Source organism: Odocoileus virginianus, chromosome 5, assembly GCF_023699985.2.
Source record: "Odocoileus virginianus isolate 20LAN1187 ecotype Illinois chromosome 5, Ovbor_1.2, whole genome shotgun sequence".
Classification (NCBI taxonomy): Eukaryota; Metazoa; Chordata; class Mammalia; order Artiodactyla; family Cervidae; genus Odocoileus; species Odocoileus virginianus.
Genome location: NC_069678.1, coordinates 70,468,447 through 70,488,792, shown reverse-complemented (window position 1 = coordinate 70,488,792; position 20,346 = coordinate 70,468,447). Strand labels below are relative to the sequence as shown.

General features: G+C 35.9%; 1 protein-coding gene across 3 annotated transcripts in view; it reads left to right on the top strand.

The window, feature by feature from the left end:
• The window catches only part of PRKAA2 (protein kinase AMP-activated catalytic subunit alpha 2), a 73,012-nt gene that overhangs the window by 42,009 nt on the left and 10,657 nt on the right, over positions 1-20,346 (top strand). For 2 of the 3 annotated variants that reach the window (XM_020904411.2, XM_070468113.1), the window contains 5 exons: positions 6,656-6,749; positions 7,331-7,475; positions 9,080-9,167; positions 10,616-10,840; positions 19,397-19,901. In XM_020904411.2, coding sequence (XP_020760070.2) covers positions 6,656-6,749; positions 7,331-7,475; positions 9,080-9,167; positions 10,616-10,840; positions 19,397-19,901 — 1,057 coding nt within the window. Of the gene's footprint in view, positions 1-6,655; positions 6,750-7,330; positions 7,476-9,079; positions 9,168-10,615; positions 10,841-19,396; positions 19,902-20,346 lie in introns of those variants that run through there. The other variant, XM_070468114.1, reaches the window with a different exon arrangement.

Sequence of the window (20,346 nt, the reverse complement as noted above, 5' to 3'; positions counted from 1 at the left end):
CAAAATGGAACTGGAGGAATCAACCTGCCTGACTTCAGACTATACTACAAAGCCACAGTCCTCAAGACAGTATGGTACTGGCACAAAGACAGAAATATAGATCAATGGAACAGAATAGAAAGCCCAGAGATAAATCCACGAACCTATGGTCACCTTATCTTCGACAAAGGAGGCAAGGATATACAATGGAAAAAAGACAACCTCTTTAACAAGTGGTGCTGGGAAAACTGGTCAACCACCTGTAAAAGAATGAAACTAGAACACTTTCTAACACCATACACAAAAATAAACTCAAAATGGATTAAAGATCTAAATGTAAGACCAGAAACTATAAAACTCCTAGAGGAGAACATAGGCAAAACACTCTTCGACATAAATCACAGCAGGATCCTCTATGACCCACATCCCAGAATTTTAGAAACAAAAGCAAAAATAAACAAATGGGACCTAATGAAACTTAAAAGCTTTTGCACAACAAAGGAAACTATAAGCAAGGTGAAAAGACAGCCCTCAGATTGGGAGAAAATAATAGCAAACAAAGCAACAGACAAAGGATTAATCTCAAAAATATACAAGCAACTCCTCCAGCTCAACTCCAGAAAAATAAATGACCCAATCAAAAAATGGGCCAAAGAACTAAACAGACATTTCTCCAAGGAAGACATACAGATGGCAAAAAAACACATGAAAAGATGCTCAACATCACTCATTATCAGAGAAATGCAAATCAAAACCACAATGAGGTACCATTACACGCCAGTCAGGATGGCTGCTATCCAAAAGTCTGCAAGCAATAAATGCTGGAGAGGGTGTGGAGAAAAGGGAACCCTCTTACACTGTTGGTGGAAATGCAAATTAGTACAGCCGCTATGGAAAACAGTGTGGAGATTTCTTAAAAAAGCTGGAAATAGAACTGCCATATGACCCAGCAATCCCACTTCTGGACATACACACCGAGGAAACCAGATCTGAAAGAGACACGTGCACCCCAATGTTCATCGCAGCACTGTTTATAATAGCCAGGACATGGAAGCAACCTAGATGCCCATCAGCAGACGAATGGATGAGGAAGCTGTGGTACATATACACCATGGAATATTATTCAGCCATTACAAAGAATTCATTTGAATCAGTTCTAATGAGATGGATGAAACTGGAGCCCATTATACAGAGCAAAGTAAGCCAGAAAGATAAAGACCATTACAGTATACTAACACATATATATGGAATTTAGAAAGATGGTAACGATAACCCTATATGCAAAAACAGAAAAAGAGACTCAGATGTATAGAACAGACTTGTGGACTCTGTGGGAGAAGGCGAGGGTGGGATGTTTCAAGAGAACAGCATTGAAACATGTATATTATCTAGGGTGAACCAGATCACCAGCCCAGGTTGGATGCATGAGACAAGTGCTCGGGCCTGGTGCACTGGGAAGACCCAGAGGGATCGGGTGGCGAGGGAGGTGGGAGGGGGGACTGGGATGGGGAATACATGTAAATCCATGGCTAATTCATTTCAATGTATGACAAAAACCACTGCAATGTTGTAAAGTAATTAGCCTCCAACTAATAAAAATAAATGGAAAAAAAAATAAAATGGTTGGAGGAAAACCAAGAAAGTTTTTGGTGTCTCGAAGTCAATTGGAAAACATATTTGAAGAAAGAGAGATTATTAACTTTTCCTTATACTGTTGAATATTGAGTAAGATGAGACTGAGAATTGACCATTAGATTTGGCAAGGTGGAAGTTGCGGGTGTCTTTGAAATTTGTTGGAATTGTGAAGACAAAAACCTGTCAGGAAAGAATCTGAGATATAGAAGGGGAGATAGTAACAACAGAGCATTCAAGGATTTTAGAGAGGAGAGACGCAGGAGTGGTATCTAGAGGGAAGTGTGAGACCTAAACTGTTTGTTTTTTAAGGTAGAAGATATTATAGAATGCTTGTGTGTAAGAGAGGAATACAGGAGGAAGAATAGCTAATTGTAGAAACCAGGTTCTTCAGTAGGTGGGACAAAGGAATCCAGTGCGTAATCGGAGGAATTAGTCTTAGCATGCGACCATGGAGTAAGTGGCTGTGTGTAGTACAGGAAAAGAGAATGAAAACTAGGGAGTCAAGGAAATTAGAGGGCATGTATTGGACAGATCATCTACATGGATATCTTGTTCACCCAGAATGATGACAACGTTCAGTTCAGTTCAGTCACTCAGTCGTGTCCGATTCTTTGCGACCCCATGGACTGCAGCATACCAGGCCTCCCTGTCCACCAGCAACTCCCAGAGTTTACTCAAACTCATGTCCATTGAGTCAGTGATGTCATCCAACCATCTCATCCTCTGTCATCCCCTTCTCCTCTTGCCTTCAGTCTTTCCCAGCATCAGGGTCTTTTCAAATGAGTTAGCTCTTCGCAACAGGTGACCAAAGTATTGGGAGTTTCAGCTTCAGTATCAGTCCTTCCAATGAATATTCAGGACTGATTTCCTTTAGGATTGACTGGATGGATCTCCTTGCAGTCCAAGGAACTCTCAAGAGTCTTCTGCAACACAATAGTTCAAAAGCATCAATTCTTCGGTGTTCAGCTTTCTTTATAGTCCAACTCTCACATCCATATATGACCACTGGAAAAACCATAGCTTTGACTAGATGGACCTTTGTTGGCAAAGTAATGTCTCTGCTTTTTAATATGCTGTCTAGGCTGGTCATAACTTTCCTGCCAAGGAGTAAGTGTCTTTTAATTTCATGGCTGCAGTCACCATCTGCAGTGATTTTGGAGCCCCAAAAAATAAAGTCTGCCACTATTTCCACTATCTCTCCATCCATCTGCCATGATCTTAATGTTCTCAATGTTGAGCTTTAAGCCAGCTTTTTCACTCGTCTTTTTCACTTTCAAGAGGCTCTTTAGTTCTTCTTCACTTTCTGTCATAAGGGTGGTGTCATCTGTGTATCTGAGGTTATTGATCCGGCAATCTTGATTCCAGCTTGCGCTTCATAAAGCCCAGCGTTTCTCATGATGTACTCAGCGTGTAAGTTAAATAAGCATGGTGACAATATATAGCCTTAATGTACTCCTTTTCCTTTTTGGAATCAGTCTGTTGTTCCATGTCCAGTTCTAACTGTTGCTTCCTGACCTGCATACAGTTTCTCAAGAGGCAGGTCAGGTGGTCTGGTATTCCCATCTCTTGAAGAATTTTCCACAGTTTGTGGTGATCCACACAGTCAAAGGCTTTGGCATAGTCAGTAAAGCAGAAATAGATGTTTTTCTGGAACTCTCTTGTTTTTTTGATGATCCATCGGATGTTGGCAATTTGAACTCTGGTTCCTCTGCCGTTTCTAAAACCAGCTTGAACATCTGGAAGTTCAGGCTTCACTATTGCTGAAGCCTGGCTTAGAGAATTTTGAGCATTACTTTAATAGCGTGTGAGATGAGTGCAATTGTGCAGTAATGTGAGCATTCTTTGGCATTGCCTGTCTTAGGGATTGGAATGAAAACTGACCTTTTCCAGTCCTGTGGCCACTGCTGAGTTTTCCAGATTTGCTGGCATATAGACAACGTTAGTAGTGGGAAAAAAGACATTAAGTCAGAATGACAGGGAAATGATAAGGAGATTGGTTGATGAATATAACAAGAGAAAGTGTCGGGCAGTGTTACCTGATGGCCTGCACTTCAAAGACAATGGAGGTTTTTGAGGGAGTATTTCCTATAGACTATAGTTCATTACTAGACTATGGAAATTGGCCAGCATTTAAAATTTCATTGTGACTTAATAAGATCTATGCTGTGATCAGTAATGGCTCCTAATATCTCAGAAAAGAGACAGACATCATACACCTTTGGCTGGAAGCACACACCACCATCTAGTCTTTAGATAAAAAACAAAAATCAAACTGATATCTTATCAAGCTCTGGGTCCAACAATATTTATTGAAGACCTATGATATACTCAGAGGAATCAGCAGGTAAATTTATTGGAACCACTGCTTTTCTCTTATACCCAAAAATGTACAGAGCAGAAAAGTGGCTGAGACTTATGTTGATAAATCAGATCAGCCTACCGTGAGGTTACACCATGGGTGCTCTTGCTGTTTACTGTTCATCTTATTCTATTAGAGTTTAGTGCCTGTTAAGATTGCTTCTTTAGAACCCTTTTATGCCCCTAGAGTTCTTAGGGTAAGTTCCCTGTTCACAATTCATTTGAGAAGACTCAACCTTATTTGCCAGTTATATTAATCTATAGAAAGTGGGGTACCTTTTTCATCCCAAAGACTAGTGATTGCTATTATAAATATTTCTTATGAATATCTGTAATCATTTTCAGTAGTATAGCTTTTATATTTTACTTTTTTTCTATTTCTTTTAAAATTGAAGTATAGTTGGTTTACAATGTTGTTAACAATTTTACTTTTTGCAGGCACTAATTTATATATGATGTGTCCTCTCTTACAATATATACTATGTAGTTATGTCACCAATTTCCTGGCCATTTTTTCCTTCCTCTTTAAAGAAGAATAGTTACCAGGACCACCATTTAGAACTTTCTTTTTTGAACATTAATAATAAACAGTGCCCATCTGGGTGGACTAATTACCAAAAGCTTCCCCTGCTTCCGACACATCCTGCCTACAGGGTGGCGTCTGGGCCGCTTCTTAGCCCCTGCTTGTGCCTTCCATTGGGTGCCTTTAAGCCATGCACAACCACACAGCTATACATAGCAGCTCTTAATAGAAACTCAGTGTAATTTAGATATTTCTAGTAATCAACTGGATATAACTAATCTTCTAGAAACAAAGCAGAGTAGAACAATTGTTCATTTATATGCGTTAGATGCAACCATCATTTAAAACATTAATACTATAGTTAACATGTTTTTAAAGTTTTCAAAACTCTAGTAAAATTGTGTATGGTTGTGGAAGTTATAATTTTTTAGGAAAAATTTTGACAAATAGAGCTAAGATTCTTTATTGTTTTATGTGCCCAGCTTTGAGTGCCTAGAACATATATATTTTCACACATATAAACACACACATATGTACATACATACATCTGTTTAATTTTGTATTATGGAAATTTCATAATACATACAAAAAAAAGTAAAGTGATGAAGCCTTATATGTCTATCATTCAACTTCAGCAGTTATCAGTGTATTATTTTATCTGCTTCCTCCTACTTCTCCCATCCCAAATTATTTTGAAGCAAATCCCAAATAGTATGTTTTTAATCTGTAAAGTGAAAGTGTGAAAGTGTTAGTCACTCAGTTGTATCCAACTCTTTTTGACCCTGTGAACTATGGACTGACTGTAGGCCGCCAGGTTCCTCTGTCCATGGACTTCTCCAGGCAAGAATACTGAGTGGGTAGCCATTCCCTTCACCAGGGGATCTTCCTGACCCAGGGATCGAACCCAGGTCTCCTGTATTGCAGGCAGATACAAAGTCTGAGTCACCTTTTAATCTGTAATCTCTTCAATATCTACTTTGTAAGATAAAGGCTATATTTTAATAAAATTAGCACAGTTTAGTATCATCTAATATTTTAAACAGTTAAAATATTATCAACCAGTCATTCAGACTTTCTTGTTTTATAAATAGTTTTTAAAGTTGGTCTGTTTGAACTGGAATCAAAACTAGTCTATACAACATGTCTCTTAATTTACTTTTAATCTATACCTTCCTTCCCTTTTTTTGCATTTTATATCTTGAAGACAGGTTCATTTGTCAACTTTAAGATTTTGATGATTATGTATCTATGTTGATAACATTTTCCTTTCCAAGAATATTTTTCACTGTTATCTAAATATAACACACCTCAACTCCATAGTTCAGTTCAGTCGCTCAGTCATGTCTGACTCTGTGACCCCATGGACTACAGCATGCCAGGCTTCCTTGTCCATCACCAACTCCCAGAGCTTTCTCAAAGTCATGTCCATTGAGTCGGTGATCCCATCCAACTGTCTCAACAGCCTCTGTTGTCCTTTTTTCCTCCTGCCTTCAATCTTTTCCAGCATCAGGGTCTTTTCTAATGAGTTAGTTCTTAGCATCAGGTGGCCAAAGTATTGGAGCTTCACCATCAATCCTTCCAATGAATATTCAGGGCTGATTTCCTTTAGGATTGACTGTTTTGATCTCCTTGCTGACCAGGAGACTCTCAAGAGTCTTCTCCAACACCACAGTTTAAAAGCATCGATTCTTTTTCACTCAGCTTTCCTTATAGTCCAACTCTCACATCCATACATGACTACTGGAAAAACCGTAGCTTTCACTAGATGGACCTTTGTGTGCAAAGTAATGTCTCTGCTTTTTAATATGCTGTCTGGGTTGGTCATAGTCCATCTCCATAGACTACAAACACATTTTTGCTTAAATGGAAAAAATTAGTGCTTAATTTAGTTGTCAAGGAATGGATGATTTCCTAGATTTTGTAAACATGAAAGGCGGGATCTGGAGGGAAGTCTGTAAGCTCCAAGACCTAACTGAGTTTTATGAACCTCCATGTTTATAACTCTGTGATTATTTTGATAACATTATATAATTTGTTGACATCAAAAGTATTTTAAAGTATTATAAAACACTGGAATATCAATTTATAGTAGGAATGAACATACTAGGCTGATTTTGGTTAAAGTAATATTTTTATTATATTTTTCATTGACAAAAAAAGATACCAGGTGATCAGCACTCCAACAGACTTTTTTATGGTAATGGAATATGTGTCTGGTGGTGAATTATTTGACTACATCTGTAAACATGGACGGGTAAGTAACATTCTATTTAGTACAATAAGCCCTTAAGCAAAAAAAAGAGGGAAGTAGCAGGAAATAGCAAACCACAAAGATATCTTCAAAGTCGAGATTGTTTCTGTAATAATGTGTAACTAAACATACAGAGTATTAGATGTATTTTCTTTCTTAAAACATGCACTTTATGACATACTGATTTTAGGAAATATATTTATTTCACTTAATTGCCGACATGAAAAGCCTATGCTTTTCAAAGTACAAAATCAGTTCCATAACATCATGCTGAAGCTTCAGATGTTTCCTTTTCTTAGCAGTTTCATGTAAATTCTGTTTTAGATTGTTTTACTTGTGAAACATTGTGCACATTTAGTAATATTATTTGAAAATGAACTGTAACATCTAGCAGCAAAGAAAAGCCTGTCGATTGATACGTTGAGCTTGACTGCAAGTTTTTGGCTTGTTTGTCTGATTTATTAAGAATTCTAACACGACTCTAATTGCTTATTACTCAGTTATATTTAGGTTGATTGTGAAACTAAAACTTGCTATGTAGATGTCCCAAATGTTATTGGTATACTTTCTTTTATACCTGATAGGTTGAAGAGATGGAAGCTCGGCGGCTCTTTCAGCAGATTCTGTCTGCCGTGGATTACTGTCATAGGCATATGGTTGTTCATCGAGACCTGAAACCAGAGAATGTGCTATTGGACGCACAGATGAATGCCAAGATAGCTGATTTTGGTATGTAACTCCAGAGTTGTTCAGAAGTGTACTAGCCGCCTTTGCAAGTGTGACAGTACCAATTCTTTTTTTTTGTTTTTTTGTTTTTTTTTATTTTCTTTTTTTTTTTCCAGAGTTTGTTTATTTATTTATTTATTTTTCCATTTATTTTTATTAGTTGGAGGCTAAATACTTTACATCATTACAGTAGTTTTTGTCATACATTGAAATGAATTAGCCATGGATTTACATGTATTCCCCATCCCGGTCCCCCCTCCCACCTCCCTCTCCACCCGATCCCTCTGGGTCTTCCCAGTGCGCCAGGCCCGAGCACTTGTCTCATACACCCAACCTGGGCTGGTGATCTGTTTCAACCTAGATAATATACATGTTTCAATGCTGTTCTCTTGAAACATCCCACCCTCGCCTTCTCCCAGAGTCCACAAGTCTGTTCTTAATGAGCTAAAACTTTCAATTTCAAGGATGTAAATCCTATATTGTGAAAAAGGATTAGTCGCACAGTCTGCACACTAGCTTGTTCTGTTCATTTAAACCACTTCCTAAAAATGCAAGTACATCTAGAGCAGTTAGAGAGCTGGTATCAAGATAAACCTACTCAATCTGCATTCCCTCCTGAGGAAATGAGACTTGACTGTTTTTTGTGAGAGTTACAAACCCCCTTTGAAAATCTAATGAAAGTACAGGCTTTTTCCCTGATAAATGCACTTAAACGGAGATTTGTGAAATTTTCCATGCAGTTGTGAAGCATTGTAATCCTTCTGAACTGATGGAAGAGGAATGTCAGTAGACTGCGGAGTAACATCTAACAGCTGTTGATAAAAGAATAGGAGTTTTTGTTGGGGGTAAAATAAAGGATAAAATGTAATTTTTATCACCAAACATTTTCTGTGATCAACATACCTGGACAGGGTGCCATAGTAGAGGAAAGGGTTTAGGAAGTGAGAGATTATAGAAAGAGATGAAAAGGTACCAGAGTTCAGCATTATTTAGTTAACATTTTTGTCTGTACCTTGTCTTTAATCTAAAAGTCAGGAAATTCCTTTTCCTATTTCTCTTTCTTCTCTAAATCATAAAGCTCATTTAGTGCTGTAGTTCAACTAGATTTTGGTTCAATAGGATATTTTTTTATGTTGAGTTAAAGCTTTCCAAATTAAAAACTTTTGGAACATAATCTTTATAAATTGGAGCCTACGTGATTTCTACCTAGAGATTTTTTTAAAAGGCCTATGAAAGCAGAGTATAAAAAAGTGATAGTAATCTCTGTTTTCTTTCACTTGGAGAAATGGGTAAGTAATATTTTGATGCTTTTATGTTTGAAAAAGTACGCATAATTTAGAATAACCTCATATTTGTGAAGTGAATCAACATTCTTATTTAGGAAAGGAATTTCAGTCTTATGTGTGATGTGCTTTAGCTTTTTTGTCATGTATAAGCACTCTGAAATGGTCTCTTTCTAGTCTAACAAGTACTTCATACTGCTTTTTAAAATAAGTAAATGTTATGATATTTGAGGTACTACAGACTTGATGTTATTGCTTTTGCATATATCCATATTTACATTAAACATATCTAGCAGCAGCTAAACATACTACTCTTATTTTTAGGATTATCTAACATGATGTCTGATGGTGAATTTCTGCGAACTAGCTGCGGATCCCCAAATTATGCAGCACCTGAAGTCATCTCAGGCAGGTAATATAGTATATCAGTGAAGAGTAAGCTTTTTGTAATGTTTTGTTCATTCTGATTACATTTAACTTTAATATATTATCTTTGGAAGATAAGGTTTTTAATAGAAGCACATTGTCCCTTTAATTTTCTGTCATTGAAGACAGAAGAGTTACATTAAACACTTTTTAAAACATTTAATTTTGATTTTGTTATGAATGTATTTAAAGAGTTTTTCCATTAAAATTGAAAAAAAAAATCTTTTTTTTTTTTTTTCATTTTAGGCAATTGCAGCTAGGAAAGCAAGCATTTGCTAGTGTCATTATTTACTTATCAGACACAGTCTTTTAATCATACTTTATATACTCTTATAAAGCATGCAAAGTATATTTATGTTGTCTTTGGAAGAATGAGGTTTTGAGGGGAGACATTATTGTCATTTCATGAAAGCAAACTGCATAAGAGAAGACTAATTATTCATGTAACTTACTCATTGATACATTTTTTAAATGTTTATACAGATTGCAGTGATAAACTCAAGTCTTCTTTGGTGACCAGTGTCTGATCTTAAGTTAACAGAATTCTGTGAGAGAAAATATAAAACAGTTATCATTCCATATACAGGAGCTTGGGCTACATAGCAAACACTGTAAACATTGGATAGTGATTTATATTGAAATGGATTATACTGTTGTAATTGGAATTGTAGAGATTTACTCTGTTACCTGAGGCTCAGGTTTGAGTTTGGTAATGTGCCATCAGGACAATTTTAACACTGTAGAAAGGTGAGAGAGAAAAGGAACAACATTCTAGGCATAGGTTTTCTGGATAAAGGTCTTCTGAGCCCCATGAGCTACCAGGTGATTTGAATGAAAGTAGTAGGTATGCAGGATAATGTGATATAGCATGAATACCGTGAAAGAGATTGCTATAGAACTACTTAGGTACTTTACTATTTCAAATATTCTTTAAAATAGGTGTGTCAGGCCTATTTTTTATGCATTGTCTTGTCTTTTAATTGCTTTGTGTAACAAGATTTAGCCTATACACTATATAGTATTGCTTTTCTTAAAGTTTGTGGTCATCTACTTTGATGTTTCTATCAAAAATCAACCATAGAAAGTTTTTATTGCTTTTCTTAAAGTTTATGGTCATCTACTTTGATGTTTCTATCAAAAATCAACCATAGAAAGTTTTATACTTTTTAATTAGTAAGTTTAGTTTAGTTTGTGTCAAGTACACATAAGTACTATTTTCTCTTGGGAAATTTGAATAGCAATGGGTTAGACCAATTGTTCTTTCTGGGGAACAACCATTGAGTGTTGGGGAGTGGCAATGGATTTCATTACAGAGCTTGGAAAGCAATACATTTGGAGTCTGCACTGTGTGTATAGGTACACAGAGAAGAAGTAGGGTACATGCAGTTGAGAAGTGACACTTGCATTTCAGTTTTGTGTTGTCATCTTCCCTAGGCTGTATGCAGGTCCTGAAGTTGATATCTGGAGCTGTGGTGTTATTCTGTATGCTCTTCTTTGTGGCACCCTCCCATTTGATGATGAGCATGTGCCTACACTGTTTAAGAAGATCCGAGGGGGTGTTTTTTACATCCCAGAATATCTCAATCGTTCTGTTGCCACTCTCCTGATGCATATGCTGCAGGTTGATCCCCTGAAACGAGCAACTATCAAAGACATCAGGTGAATATTCTTTTTGTGACTATTAAGTACATATTCTAGTATTAATATTAGTACCACTAACTGAATGCTTGCTTTATGATAGGCACTGTAACACTAAAGTATTACATGAATTTTAGTTTCCTTATTATATAAATCTGGCCCTGTCATTCAACTTTTAATTATTTCAGATTGTGTCCCAAGCTTTTCAGTTAAAGTAGCAAAGCATACAAGGCCTGTCATAGTAAGGCTACGCTTACTTCTTCCTGCTCTTACCCCTTGTGCCAGAGCTCCAGCCACAGTGAACTTTTCCTTGTTCCTCAAATATAATGATACATATTTTATGCCTTCATGTCTTTGTTTATATTATTCCTTTGCCTCTAATACCGTTTCTACCCTTTTGGACCTGAAAGATTTCCATTCATCCTTTAAAATTCTGTTCACTTAACACCTTCCTTGTGAAATCACTCCTGATTCTCCAGGGCATTGTCGGTTGCTTGCACTTCTGTGATTTCCACATTTTGTTCATGCTTTCATTCTCATTTTGTATCTAGCTGTTTTCAGTGTATCTTTCTCCTCTCTTGTAACTATAAAAGGGTAGAGAGAATGTCTTAGCATCTTTATATATACAGTGCTAGAAGGCCTAGAAATACAGTAAACATTCAGAAAGTATTTGAATACGTTTCAAATGGAAAAAAACAGGGTGAGAGTTATATATTTTACATAGAGTTGATGAAATAAACCATAAAGAATTTTGCTAAGATTTTTAATCCAAAAATAGCCGCTAGTGGGTTTGCTGTGAAGGATTTCTTGTTATGTGAGAAACTTTGGAAAGTGCAGTTGCTGGTGTTACTGTGAATATGACCTTTATATAGCGCACACAAGTCAGGATGATTCATCGCCCTCTGTGTTTTATTTATCAGTCATATTTCTTAGAGGGTTTTTTGTTCCTACCTAACATTTCATCAGGTATTTATTTGCAAATGCATTCTTTTAACATCTTTCCTGAATACTCTGCCTTGTCTTTGTAAGTCAGACTATGACTCTTGAAATATTTAAATGATGGCTGAGGCAGTTGTTTGTGTAACTGCTTCTGATCTCTTTTGCATTCCTGTGTCTTCTTCCCTCAGCCTCTGTTAGTGTTCAGGCCTCATACATAAAAATGTAAAATTGTAAATTAGTACCATATTTAGTTTTGGAATGGAAATGAACAACTTAGCAGGGGAAAACTCTTTTGTGTTCATAGTTCTTTAGAGTAAATAAGTCACTTAATTGGCTTTTCCTTAGAGCATTAAATATGCTAATATGTGTATATACTTGCACCTGTTCACATCAGCACATATAATAATAAAAGTACTGATTCTGTTGTATTGAACAGGTACCTGTATATTCACAATCTTTAGAAGAACAATGTAAATAAAAACCAACTAGGATAAGTTAATTTACACATATGTGGGTGGTATGAAAGAGTGGCAACCATCTCAGTACTTAAAATTGTTGTTGTTGTTCAGTCATGTCTGACTCTTTGTGACCCCATGGACTGCAGCACGCCAGGCGTTCCTGTCCTTCACCATCGCCTGGAGCTTGTACAGACTCATGTCCATTGAGTCAGTGATGCTATCCAACCATCTCTGTCGTTCCCTTCTCCTTCTGCCTTCAGTCTTTCCTAGCATCAGGGTCTTTTCTAACGAGTCAGGTCTTCACATCAGGTGGTCAAAATATTGGAGCTTCAGCTTCAGCTTCAGCATCAGTCCTTCCACTGAATATTCAGGACTTATTTCCTTTAGGAATGACTGGTTTGATCTCCTTGCAGTCTAAGGGACTCTCAGGAGTGTTCTCCAACACCACAGTTCAAAAACATCAATTCTTTGGTTCTCAGCCTTCTTTATGGTCCAGTTCTCTCATCCATACATGACTACTGGAAAACCATAGCTTTAATTAGACGGGCCATTGTTGGCAAAGTAATGTCTCTGCTTTTTAATATGCTGTCCAGGTTTGTCATAGCTTTTCTTCCAAGGAGAAGGTGTCTTTTAATTTCAGTAGTAACTTGAATTTTTAGTTTTCATCATTTTAAAATTTTTTCATATTCTGTATTTAATGTTTGGAAATTATTCATTTGACAAAATATAATTCAGCAAGAATTACTAATTGAATGATTTTATATAACAGGCATTTTGCTAGATACTTGACATATTTTCTTGCATTGATTCTTTTTTTTTCATTTATTTTTATTAGTTGGAGGCTAATTACTTTATAATATTGAAGCACTGATTCTTAATAGATAGCTCTTATTTCTTTTAAATGCTTATAGTATTTCCTTTTTTAAAAATACACGTCATTTATTTTCTTCTTGGCTGCGTCGTATCTTAGCTGTGGCACATGAGCTCTGCATTGTGACGGGCAGGATCCTCTAGTTGCAGCACAAGGGCTCCGTAGTTCTGGTGCTCGGGTTTTCTGGCTGTGTGTGGACTCAGTTACTCTGTGGCGTGTGGGGCCTTAGTTCCCGGACCAAGGGTTGAACCCATATCCCCTGCATTGGAAGGCAGATTCTTAACCACTGGACCACTGGGGAAGTTACAAGTCTTAATAGGTAGCTATTGTTATTCTCATTTTACAAAAGTAGGGCTCAGAAATTGCCTGATTTCAGAACCTGAACTATTCAACTAATCCATATTGCTACACCAGTCCTATGACATCCATCCTTTCTCCAACATACCATGATAATGTTATATTTCTGCCATGCTATGACGTTCTCTTTTATAGTTACAGACATACCTAGTTTTACTCTGCTTCACTTTTTTTGCACTGTGTAGATACTGTGTTTTTTTTGTTTGTTTTTTTACAAATTAAAGGTTTGTGGAATCCACATCTGATTATGGTTAGCATTTTTTAGCAATAAAATGTTTTTTAATCAAGGTACATACATTGTTTTTTGGGCATAATGTTTTTGCAAACTTAATAGTTTAAAGATACTCTAAGCATAATTTTTTATGACATTCATTTATTTCAGTAGAATAAAACTATTAGCAACATGAAAATGTAAAGTGCTACCTAAAAGCCCTATAGTAATAAAATTTGAAAGGTTTCATTGGCTTAAACAGTTATAGGTAAAAGAGACTTTATATATATTTTCAAGGATGCTATTTTAACTGCCTTGATATGTGCTATGTTGGTCAGAGAAAAGGCCAATGAGTTACCTAAATCTGAGGACTGAGGGAGAGAATCCTAAGCCTTTACCTACTAGATCACACATCAATTTTGACCTTATCCTATAAATAAGCCCCACTATAAACATAATTTTTATATGCAGTGGGAAACCAAAATATCGGTGGCTTGCTTTATTGCAGTATTCACTTTATTGCAATGTTCTAGAACCAAGCCCTCAATATCTCTAAGGTATGCTTTTATTTGTGTAACTATCTTTTTTTTTTCTCTTAAGATGGTAGGCTATTGGAGGTTAGAAAATATATCTGTATTTATTTGTTCATTTAATCACTTTTATTTACTTAACAGTTATTTAACATCTGCTTTGTTCAAGGTCCTGTGCTAATTGTTGGAAATATTGGTAGGCAAGAAAGACATTGTCTTCAGGAAACTCACATCTTTAAGCGCTTTAAACTTAGTATTGCTGTTAATGTTGTTATGGTTAAAATGAAAGATCTGAAGTTCAACTGTCTAATCACAAATTCTGATTCTTTGTTTACTAGCTATTAGCATATTTCCTACCTCTTTGTGCTTTAATTACATCATTTATAGTGGATTTGTTTGGGGTTTAGTCTTAGGTTAAAACATAAGAATTTACTATTTCTGTAGGTCTAGACACAGTTGAATGTTAGAAACTACAAATATTCATTCTAATATAATTCAAATTTTTAGAATAATGCCCAGCATATAATATTAGCCATTAATACTATCCTAAAGTGAATATATAAGGACCTTTTAGCTGCACTTAAAGAAGTTTGCACACATTGTGAAATTTATACAACTTGATTGGAGTCATTATAGCTCATTTAGTCTTAAGTCTTATATGAAAGTCAGGTATTAGGCAGCAGTGACAGAAAGATGGCTTCTGGAGGCTGTGTAGTAACCCATCTGAAATGAATTGATTTTGTTTCAGGTGAACCTTCATAAACATCCTGGTTACTACTTACCTTGTTTAGAAATTGACTCCTTAAAATTAAAAGCTGGGTGTATGACTTTTTTTTTTAACATGTTTGGGGTTGCTTTATTATCATTTAAATTTTTAAAAAATTTTTATTGAAATATAGTTGGTTTACAATGTGTTACTTTCAAGTATATAGCACAGTGACTTACACACACACAGACACAGACATACACATACACACATGTACATATCTTCCTTTACAGATTCTTTTCCCTTATAAGTTACTTCAAAATATTGAGTATAGTTCCCTGTGCTGTACAGTAGGTTCTTGGTGGTTATCTATTTTATATATAGTACTGTGTATATGTTAATACCAATCACCTAATTTATCCTCCCCCCATCCCAAGGTATGGCTTTTTAATGGGCACTGTTATTATTATGAAGAACTGTGGTTCTTTTTCTGAATTAATTAGAAATGAAAATTTAGATTATTCCTGTTGTTTTTTTAAGCATTTATTATATTGATATAATTCATATACCGTAAATTTGTTTCTTTAAATTGTATGATTCAGTGGTTTTTAGCATGTTCACAAAGTTGTATGGTCATCACCACTGATCCCAGAACACTTTTCTCATCCCCCAGAGTAGCTCTGGACTCACTTCCTCCTCCTCGAAGCCCTGGACAGCCACTCCTCTACTTTCTTTCTTGATGGATTTGCCTCTTCTGGACATTTCATATAAATAGAATCACAGCATATAGCCTTTTGAGTCTGGCTTCTTTCATTTAGCATGTTTTCAAGGTTCTTTCATGGTGTAGAATATCAGTACTTAACTAATGTTTTGCTTGAAAAATATTCCGTTGTTTAGATAAACTACATTTTGTTTATCCATTTATCACTTAATGGATATTTGAGTTGTTTCTAATTTCGGTTCATATAATGTTGCCATGAACATTTATGTATATGTTTTTAAATGGTCATATGTTTTTATTTCTCTTGCATAGATGCCTGGAATTTGTAATTGTTGTACACTGTTGTTGCTCTAATTTACTTAGTGATTTTACTTAACTAATTCTGTTAAGTCTGTATTCTTTGTCAAGGGTGGCCACTGAAGTCTCTGCTTCGTTAGCTTAATGGTCAGCTAATTGCTAGAGAAAGAGTTCCTTAAAGGCCTTGATCTAATCAGTCTCCCAGCCTTTGCTGAGGGATTCTGTGTCCATGTTGGGGTGTGTCTTCAGCATTTTAATAAGAAGTCCATAACTCTGCATTAGTCTTGATTCCTTCTAGCTTAGAGCCTCAGAGTCAATCATTGATGAGAAATCAGGGGCTTTCTTGGGCATGAACAACAGTCCTGCATTTGTGAGTTCTAGGATTTTAAGAGTATTTTTTAAGGACTCCTGTGGAGGTGTTTGATCAGCTTCTTGTTTGCTCCAATCCTTTTTGCTGCTTTGGCAGCTGGGATGTTATAGACAGTTGCCACTGATTGTTTCTGACAAGTGTTCTGGACAAAAGGCTGTTTGCAGATGGAACTCTAAGGTCAGATGAAGACAGGGCTTGACAGAAGAGGTTTCCAGAGATCTGCCGGCCCTGTCTAATAATGACAGTTCTCTGGGGATAGGACTTTTGGGGAACTCTAAGCCTGTTCTCCCTATTTGCCTCCCAGTGGTTCTAGGTGCTGGTTCGGGGGTTTAAAATGATTGTGAGGCTGTAGGTTTTCAAGGCCACCATAGAAATGGGGAAGAGGAAATGGATATTGGGTAACTTAAAGTGTCACAAATCTCACTGTTATTACTGAGACATAACCATTTTTTTTAAAAACAAACACTCCTTGGATTATTACAAGCCTTTGGTTAATTTCCAGAGTTCTGAAAAAAGTTAGTATTGACAGTTTCTGCTAGTAATCTCATTGCTTTAATAGAAGAATGAATTTTTGGAGTTTATTCGAAAGTGTTTATCTACCCTATTTTAAAATTTGATGTTTTAAAAATGCTAGATATGTAGCAATTTATTTTTTATGTTATTTCTTTTCAAAAAATTAGTACTTACTGGTATTTACATTTTATTACTGAATGTTTATTTGTGATAGTAGTGCTCAGTCACTTCACTCATGTCTGACTCTGTGTGAACCAATGAACTGCAGTCTGCCAGGCTTCTCTGTCCATGGGAGTTCCAAGCAAGAATACTGGAGTAGGTTGCCATACCCTTCTCTAGGGGATCTTCCCACCACCTGGGAAGCCCAAATGTTTATGTAGGTGCTTATTATTATCATGATATAGCAATTAAATAATGAATTCATTTTTTACTTCTTTGTCTATTCATCATTCTGCATTTATTGAGCACTTGCTCTATACTGGCTACTGAAATGCAGGTGAATAAGGCATGGTCCCTGTTTCAAGGAGCTCTCAGTTTAGTATAAAAATCTGTAACAACTGTGAGAAAGTATGAGTGTTATAATAGTATCATTTACTAGCAGCTGTAGAAGTTTCACCTCTGTATATATCCATAAGACATGGCACACCATCATTTCTCACTTGGACTATTGCACTAGCATCCTCCTCCTCATCATCATTATTAGTTTTATCTTTTCAATTCAGTTACTTTATCACAAGCAGAATGATCTTCATAGAATGCAAATTAGATCATGTCACCCCTGCCTCTTTAACATCTTTATTATTATCATCAACCATAGGTTCAGTCCCAAAACCATTTTTATAGCCTACAGCTGTCAGAAAAACCTGATATCTTTTGCCACTCCAACCAGTAACTTATTATGATTTCATGATTCTGGCCTCAGTTCAGAACATAGGAAACATTTTTTTAACCTCAGAATCTTTGCATATATTGTTTGTTTTGCTGGGAATATCTATTCCCCAGCTCTGCTTAGCTGACTTCTAATCATTCTGATTTCTGCTTAAATATTACTGAGAGTGGCTTCCTTAAGCACTCACCTCCCATTCTTAGTTATATACTCTTATTTTACCTTGTGCTTTTCAGTCATAATTTTTATCACAGGGTTTTTGTATTTGTGTATTTGTAATTCTATGTTTATTTTTGAGAGTATTTGTTTAGTCTGTTTTCAGCTAGAATGTAATCTCTGTGTGAATGAGTGTGCATTTTTACCATTGTATGACCTTAGTAAATATTCATAAATGAATTAGTAGAAGGCATTCAGGTAAAATATACACTGATCTGAATTTAGATTAGAGAGTGCCCAGTTTGCCCTGTAGCAATGGTTACACAGTCTTGAAGAAATAGTATATGTTAGTTAAATGAAAAGGGATGGGATATTCTAGGCTGTCAGTAGTAAACATCATGTGTAAAGGCCTGGAATAGTGTGAAAATAAGATCTAGGAGACTAGGTTCTCAAATGTTCTGGCTTGAATACTGGCCCCCCGCCTCATCCACCACAGTCTTAAAATCGAGGACTCCAGAGGGTCTTTTTTTGAAATGCAGGTTATTTTTTATCAATTTCATATTAGAAATCAAAAGTGAAAAAAATTTTAAATCATTAATTCACTTAAAAATATTAGTAAACCTACTACAATTTTATTCTGAATAATATGTCTCCCATGAAAAATAACCTTATTTTCCAAAACAAAATATGATGACAAGAGTACCATTATTTTACATTTTTCAAATCCTCTTAATCAGAGACAGCAGCTAGGTTTTCATACCTACTTCTTCATTCATCTGTTGCAATACATTATATTAGTTGAAGTCTAGGAAACATATCTGATCTCAGATATTGCTGGAAAAGGGAGGAACATTCTCATAACCTTTCAGATAGTTACAGATATTTTTCTTTGATATTAAATCAAAGATTAATATGTTAATTGCAATATCAAATCAGAAAACATACCAGTGAACTTTTGTACTTTATTACATTGAAATCCACAGGGTCTGTTTTGCATTTTGAGTGGAGCTTCTGCCTGTGTATGATTATGTAACATCTTGCATTGGTCATATGGAAAACATTGGGTTAGTGTTACCATTCTGCTGTTCAGAATGGTAACACATTTCATTATATACTGTCAAATCATGGTCATTGTTCTCTTCACTCTAAAAGTAGAAAAGTCTCTTAAATATTGAGAAGCTGTCAAACTTATGGAAACATACATAAATTATTCTGTTATATAGAATTCTGTATATATATAGAATTCCGTTATAAGCAGAATTCTAACATTTTACTTGAAAGCTTGAATTTCATCACTGGCACCAAATACTGCCAGTTGTTTCCTTTGAAGTGACAGACTTATTTTATTTTTTTGTGTGAAAATGTCAGCAAAATACCCAAGTCTGAATAATCATAGTTACTCTAGAGCAAGGGTTAATGAACTTACCCAGGGTCCCATAGTTAGTAAGTGACTAGAGACCCAGGTCTTTCTGATTCTGATATATTGTATTGCCCCATGTCTAAATTATTTGGGACTTGCCAAAGCATGTTCTTACAATAGTGTATTGTGGTATCTTTCCTAGAGAGCATGAATGGTTTAAACAAGATTTGCCCAGTTACTTATTTCCTGAAGACCCCTCCTATGATGCTAACGTCATTGATGATGAGGCTGTGAAAGAAGTGTGTGAAAAATTTGAGTGTACAGAATCAGAAGTAATGAACAGTTTATATAGTGGTGACCCTCAAGACCAGCTTGCAGTGGCTTATCATCTTATCATTGACAATCGGAGAATAATGAACCAAGCCAGTGAGTTCTACCTCGCCTCTAGTCCCCCAACTGGTTCTTTTATGGATGATAGTACCATGCATATTCCCCCAGGCCTGAAACCTCATCCGGAAAGGATGCCACCTCTTATAGCAGACAGCCCTAAAGCACGATGTCCACTGGATGCACTGAATACAACTAAGCCCAAATCTTTAGCTGTGAAAAAAGCCAAGTGGCATCTTGGAATCCGAAGTCAAAGCAAACCATATGACATTATGGCTGAAGTTTACCGAGCTATGAAGCAACTGGATTTTGAATGGAAGGTAGGAAATCATAGTATATGAAGATCATTTGTAGAAGCCATTTTCTGTATAGTAAGCCTGTGTGAGCTGCTGAATTGAGTACTAAGATCAATAAAAAGTTGATTTTGATATGAATTTAGTGGTCTTAATAAATAAATGGACTGATAAATCCTATTCTTTCCAGTAATGTACCATGTGCATTCAAAACAAAACAAATCTTCATAAAGATGAACTGTCGATGTTGGGGACCTATATATTTTTGAATAGAGAATGGTATTCTTGGCTGAGAAACATGGTTTTAATCAACTTGAAATCCCTTGAGAAAATAGTCCACCTGTTTTAGCATGCATCATAATAGTAACAGGTCATGTGTCTTCAAAGATAGTATATTTTTACCTTTCTCTGTCTTTTTAAGGGCAGATTTTTTTTTCTTCTTTTTGCCAGTAGCTGTAGCACAAGTGGTTGA